General features: G+C 41.6%; 1 protein-coding gene across 1 annotated transcript in view; it reads left to right on the forward strand.

The window, feature by feature from the left end:
• LOC6652266 overlaps positions 1-6,500 on the forward strand; it is a 17,209-nt gene extending 10,709 nt beyond the window's left edge. Inside the window, exons 2-4 of the mRNA XM_023181083.2 lie at positions 2,531-2,841; positions 2,954-4,717; positions 5,107-6,500. Coding sequence (XP_023036851.1) covers positions 2,533-2,841; positions 2,954-4,717; positions 5,107-5,691 — 2,658 coding nt within the window. The 5' untranslated portion in view covers positions 2,531-2,532 and the 3' untranslated portion in view covers positions 5,692-6,500. The remainder of the gene's footprint in view (positions 1-2,530; positions 2,842-2,953; positions 4,718-5,106) is intronic.
• The last annotated feature ends 795 nt before the right edge of the window (positions 6,501-7,295 follow it).

The following is a 7,295-nucleotide window of genomic DNA, read 5'->3' on the forward strand; positions in this document are numbered from 1 at the left end:
GACGAAAAATGCGCGGGGAAAAGCTCTTCATTAATTAGCCAATGTGGCCAGACCAGACCAAACCAGACATTACTTTTTATTTTATATATATTTATATATCGTCCAAGGCAAATTGTTGAAACTGTATAATCAGGCAGCAGTTATATAAATATATATTGAAACGAGTTGGTTAAACAATTTAATAAATTTAAGGCAATTTAATATAAAAAGTGAGAAACTAAAAATAAAATGAATTTGCGTTTAATACTTTTGTTTGAATAAATTGATTAATTTAACTGCCAACGTAAATTTATATTAAACAATCGAAATAGAGTCGTCAAAACTGGTTTAAACTGGTTAGCCACCCAACTTATAATTTTATCATTTAAGAACGATGAGTTTAAAAATACTTTAACCAGTAAAAAATGTTTCTCTAGATACTTGGCATATAGCTAAAGCTAAAAATCGGAAATTGGACCGAACTAACTTAAAACAATTTAGTTTTTTGGCCTACACAAGAATTTTATTAATATCGGTTGACTATAGCTGCCATTTATAGAAAAATATTCCAATGTATATACAATAAAATGTATATAGTATAAATTTCAAAATGTGCCTCTTTTTGCCGGGTCCTAATTTCAGGACTTTTCAGCAAAATTTTCTTTAAAAAACGCGTTAAAGATATGCCCACAAAATTTAGGGTACTTCATCTCAATCGAATGAACGAATCAACGCTATAAATTAAGACATCAAAACTTTGCACTAACATTATATAAAAATCGCATGATTTCAGAATGTAAGGTCAAAAAATTTGTGACAATTTTATGTCACAAATTTTTTGCCGCCACTGTATGTGTCAGGTTGTTTGTTGTTTGAATAGTAACAGAAGAACAATTTTGTATTTCATTTTATTAATGTTTACTTGAACAATTTGTGAAAATCAAATTGTGGCCTTTAGTCAGGCATACTACAGAAATAAATATTTGGTTTGGTTTTTCAAAAACGTCCTTTTCCAATGATTTTTCACGCTTTTTCCACACTGCGACTCGTGTTTTTTTTTTTTGATTTTGTTTTGTTTCTGTTGTAATTATGCTAAAAACAAACATTTATAAATATGTGTATGCTGAAAAAACCACAAAAATGAAACAAAATAAAATCATTTACGTTGTCAACCAGGATAACAAATGCCCCAGCTCAAGGACATCGACATTAGAATACCCTTTGAAAGATTGTCGAAAAGATTTTAATCTTAAGTTTAATAATATCTTCTGCTGAATTAAAACGAGCAATTAAGTATACGAATTTTTAGGTAAAACTGTTTCAACTCAATTAACATTTATTTCTTAGCTCCTAATAGTAGACAATGGAAAATAACGTTGAATGAATTTCTTTGAGTGAAACTTGCAAAAATTATGAAGTAGTAATTTTTTTTTAATGTTTAAGACCTTTTGCCAGTTTAACAGTCTGACGACTTTATTATACCCTTCATCTCTGGCGGTTTACAGGGTATAAAAATTGTTGCGGCATAATTACTTTATTCCATTTGCATAATATAGAGCAAACACACAAACAAAATGATGCTTTGTTGTCCCTCTCTTTAGCTCCTCCTCCCTCACCCAACCATCCCTTTCCAAGTACCCCCTTTCCCCTTGGCTGGAAAATCATTTACATTTTGGTTGGGACCAGGTGTTGGCTGCTGGACAAGTAGGACAAGCTCAAAGATGATGATTCTGGTGTGGATTGGGTGGTTTTTGAAAATCTGCATAAATGCCTACAATTTTGGGGACAGAACATCAATTATTTTGAAATTATTACACAAATTATATCTAGCTATATATCTACCCATGCATATATACATACATATATATATATATGTATCCATATATTTAGAGAAAATACAAGAGACTTTGCAGTCTAATTATGTCTGCCATATGTCAAATGTCATTTTGATAGCAAGAACTTTGCATTAGTCTCCAACTTCCACTTTACTCACCGGACAGCTGCTCCCCCTTCGGGCGGTGTTGGGGGGGTGTGGGGTGGTCACACTGTCTGGTCTTGGTCTTCTGGTTTTAAAGTGACAGTTTTGGTGAACATTTCGGGCAACATTTTATTGATTCAAATAATGATTTGTGTGTGTTTGCAGGACGGAAATTTAATTTTCCTTTCTTTTTTTGTATATTTATTTCAACGGATATTAAGGCAATGCGTGTGTGAAAAAAAAGTTGAAAACTTGTTCTCGTCCCTGTGTCTCGTTGTCCTTGTTGTTGACACACACACACACACACAGACAATCCTCATGGCGGCCAAATGGTCAATGGCCGCAGGGGGCGGAGGTGGGCGTATTGAAAATAAATTAAGTCAGTCAGGCGTCGGCGGCAATTGCATTAAATAAAATGAATTTAAACCTATTAAATAAATGAGGCCAATTTATAAAATGATAGACAGATTTCGCATAGGGAGCATTAAACGGACTCAATTCAACTCCAATTGATTCTCATTCTCATCACACTTTATCTCTCCCACCCGATTTGGGTTCCCTTTTTCATTACAGATATGTCATCCTTTCAGCGTAGCTACAGCAAAGTCTGGTGGGGATCAGACAACCAACAGCAACTGCCTATGAGTGGGGCCAGTTTCACCAGCGGCGGTTTCTATTCTCATTACAATTACAACTACCATCAACAGCAGCAACAACAGCAGCAGCAGCAACAAGAGCAACATCAACAGCAGCAACAGCAACGTCCACAGACAACACATACGACACTGGGCAATCTGTCGTGCATTCAAGAGGTGGACGATGAGCAGAATACCTCGAAGCTATCCTGGCACAAGCACGATAGTCCTGGCAGTTTGCGCAGTCAGGTAGAGTAACCAAAACCCAATGCGACATTGCCAATGTCGTAAGCAGGAACGGGTTCGTTTTGTTGCATGTATTTATTTTGGCTTTTTTTTTTTTTGTTTTGGCCGTTTCCAGGATTCGGGCTTCTCGGACAACGAAGAGTCGCAACAGAAACAACATCAACCAACTGCCACTTCGCCCACTGTTACGCCGATAGCCTCTCCGAATTCAGTGCGGTCGCTGGCAACACCACCCACAGTTGTGCGTCGAGTGGGCAACTCATCATTCTACTCGCCCTTGGTCAGTGTGACGCGGCGCATTTCATTTAGCAGCAGTGGACAGAAGGCTGAGCCTCAGGAGCCCGACATGAGTGATGTAGCTGACTTGGAGGCTAGCCGCAGTCGCCTGTTTGAGCAATTAGATAGCCTGCAGTTGGATGCTGTGGAACCATCGACACCCACTCCACCACGTCCAGCCATACGACGCCGTCGGCGTTCGGCGCGAAAGAAGAAAATTGCGGAGGCGGAGCCGGAAGTCAGTGAGGACGATGAGGAGGATGGCCAAAAAACAGTTCCTGTGTATAACAACGAAACAGTTTATTTGGGTGAGGCACCGCCGCCTTATAACAATGAGACGGTTACCTTTGGCACAGCCCCATCCCTGGAAGATCTCGATGCGACTCTGACACCAATTCGAGGACGCTTCACGGCCAGCACCAGCACACCCAAGGCCAGGTCGAAGAGAGCATCTAAGAAGCCGGCCATCCAACAGCCTCAACCCGTGCAGACTTGGCTGGCAGAGCAGCGCTGGCAAGTTGACCAGGAGGTTATGTGCATGCTGCAGCACAAGTCCATAGCCCAGGAGGCGTACAAGAACTTCACCATAACCACCAGTGCCGTCTCAAAGTTAATCCGCCAGTTGCAGCAACAGGCTCTGTCCCTGCAAGGCGACTTTGAGCGAAGTGAGCGCATGTTGAGTGGTAATCAGGCCACGAGCTGCTCCCTGCCCGAAGCCTTGGGAGGGGCCACTCAGTTGCTGACTCACTTGGATGAGTTCACACGGGTGCTGGAGCGACGGGCCATATTCTTCAATGATGCCCGAGTGGAGCGACGGCGCTATGAACAGCACCTCGAACAGATACGCACCGTTAGCAAGGACACCCGCTACTCCTTGGAGAGACAGCACTACATCAATCTCGAGTCCTTGCTGGACGATGTCCAGCTATTGAAGCGGCACACTCTGATTTCCCTGCGTTTGATTTTTGAGCGCCTGGTGCGCATTCTAGTCGTGGCCATCGAGCAGAGCCGCTGTGATCTTCTGCTGCGCGCCAATATCAATATGGTGGCCACTCTCATGAACATCGACTATGAGGGATTCGCCTCCCTCTCGGATGCCTTTGTCCAGAATGAAGCTGTGCGCTCGCTCCTGGTCATAGTCCTCGACCACAAGCTCAGTTCGGTCAGAGCCCTGGCCCTGCGAGCCCTGGCCACCCTGTGCTGTGACATGCAGGCCATCAATCAGCTGGGCAGCTGCGGTGGCATTGAAATAGTCCGAGACATACTTCAAGTGGAGTCCAAGGTGGTGGACGATGATCAGGCGCGCAGTGCCATCGAGCGAAGGGAGGCCGTCTCGCTGCTGGCCCAAATCACAGCCGCCTGGCATGGTCCTGAGCATCGTGTCCCCGGATTGAGAGACTGCTCCGAGTCCTTGGTAGCCGGACTGGCCGCTCTCCTGCAACCCGAATGCTGCGCCCAGACGTTGTTGCTCTGTGCGGCGGCTCTCAATAATCTGAGTCGCATGGAAGCCACCTCCCACTACTCCATCATGTCCAATGAGGGCATATTCAAATTGATCAACACCCTCGAATACCAAAGCGAAGGCATCAGTGTGTTCCTCTATGTAAGTAGCAACCGAAGATCTTAAAGTCTATTTCAAGAAATCTTAGAAATTTAACCATATTTGGCCTTCTAGTAGTTACCCATCACTATAAGGAGTTTTTGAAATCCTTGCACACATTTTCCAAAACAAAAAACGAAAGTTTACTCCGCTCCTGAGATTTTCTGCGTTTCCTTTTTGAATTTTGCTGCTCAATTTTATTGAAAGCTTTGCCGCTCGTAAAATTTATTTGTGCATTTGCAAAGCAATTTTTTCACAATCTTGGCCACAATTTTTCATTTACCCACCCAAACACACACACACACGCACACGCATACACACCACAGCCTGGAAAAGTTGCTTATTTTTTGCTCATCAACATTTTCGTTTTTGCTTTTCTTTCCTTCTAACAGGAGCAAATCGTTGGGATGCTGTACAACATGTCGCTGAACAAGAAGTGCCACAGCCACTTGGCCAATGGCATCATCATAAATTTCATCACGTCCGTTTACCAAACGGAATTCTACAAGACCTACGCCTCACGTGCCGAATGCGATGCCCAGCGTCGGTGTATCAAGACAATTTTGCACACACTGACGCGCCTCGCCCAGGACTCGCCCACCGTTGTGGGTGCCGAACTCTTGGAGCAATGGCGTTTGCCCGATTTGTTGCGTCAATCGTTGGCCTTGCCATGCAGCATCAGCAACAACAACAACACCAAAGATAACTCCGGTCAGTTGGCCGGGAATGTGGGAGGAAACTGTTCGAGTTATGGTGGAGACATCTCACAGCTGGCGCGACAATTGCTTAGCGCCCATCAGCAGGAGCAAATGCTGCTGGCTGTCAAGCCGGACGAGGCAACCTTTAGCAGTGGCCACCAGACGCCCGAGGCTCAAGCCGGCTCCAGTTCCAGTTCCACAACCAACTCTAGCTTCAAAACGAAGGCAACTAGCACAATGCTCAAATTCAATTTAACACGTCAGGAGAGTTTTGTCTAGTTTGGTTCTATTTTTTCTGAATTCTTTTTGTTGTTTTTTTTTTTTTTTGGGAGGCACCTGATAAGCACGTCCTTTGGACGGCAACAGGACAACAAACAAGAGCATCAGGATATACTCAGACGTGCGTCGAGTCAAGTGTTATTACTTGTCGTCCTGGTCCTTGTCCTAGCTGAGAATGCGTGACCCGTTTTGCTTGTAAATATAAACGAAGTAATTTTTATATTTCCAGTCAAGCAAACACATCTTTCTCTCCCATGAGTTCTTTCCTGGCAGCTTTTGCCTTAAAGTGCATTGTTTTCTCTCGTTCTATCTTTTGATTGGTTTGTTTTATTTATTCATGCAAAGAACTAAGTAATTCTCCATTGTAAATATATGTATTCATAGAAACATATGCATGTCCTCCTAGACAGGCATATCATACGGCTGGCAAACAAACAAAAAAAAACCAAATCAAAGTCAAACACATACCAAACAAAAGTTCTTTAAATTTATATACAAATAGCTATAAAATTTCATGTGCCAAAAACAAAAAGAAAATTCTGCAGAAATTCATCATTATCGATCGATTGTTTCTTATTACATGCTCGTAAATATTAAATATTAGTTTTCCCATTCACTTTGTACATATGTAAGTTTCTAGTATTTAAAATAAATATGCAAAATTAAGTGTAAGCGCATTAAGCGGACATGTGAAATATGAAAAGAAAATTTACACGAATGTGAATTTATCTAAGAGTATTTACTCAGTTTTTTCTCTAGTTCTTAAGCATTACAAGCTTTGAAATAAAATTGTAAATATATAAAATTCACTTAACTTCGTCTATAATTCATGTTGGGCTTTGTTCGAGTGCCGTTGCATACATATGTATGAGTGGAAGTGTGCCGAGATGGAAGGGTCATCCAAGGGTCACCCAGCTCCAAGGAGCAGACAAATAACCGGTAGGTAATTAGCAGATAATATTCATTTCTAAGCTACAAATTAGGTCAATTTACATAAGTGTGAATCAAATTATTTAATTTCCATTCAATATAAGTTCATATGAATGTATTCGTACTGTTTTATTTCAACTCAATTCATTTCGAATGTAATCGTTTTTAAGAGTGTTGAGATTGTATTTACACTTAATTGCACAGGCCGACACCAAATACAGACCTCGAATTGTTTCACTAAACCTAATTTTAGTTGTACAGTTGTTGTTTAGATGGTATTAAAATACGCTCAGGATCAATTAGTTTTTATACCATGCACCCATGGGGTGAAATGGTCTATTAAAGCTCCCAAAATATACCTATGTAATAGGCAGTAGGAAGCTTTTCCGGCCTCATAAAGTATATATATTTTAGATCAACATCAATAGCCAAAGAGTCGTTTTAGCCATTTTCGCCTGTCTTGATGAACACCTAGATCTGGGAGATTATAAAAGGTAGAGCCACCAAAGCTGGTATGAACTCCGTGTAGTGTGTAGGTAGATCAAGTTTATTCCCTCTCGCCTTCATCATTAAAAAAAGAAAAACCGTTTCACAGCCAAGTTATGCAGGTGGGCCATAAGGGCGGAATTGGCGGTAGGTGTTGGCTTAGGGGTGCTCATGTCCTTACGCTATGT

Source organism: Drosophila willistoni, assembly GCF_018902025.1.
Source record: "Drosophila willistoni isolate 14030-0811.24 chromosome 2L unlocalized genomic scaffold, UCI_dwil_1.1 Seg168, whole genome shotgun sequence".
Lineage (NCBI taxonomy): Eukaryota > Metazoa > Arthropoda > Insecta > Diptera > Drosophilidae > Drosophila > Drosophila willistoni.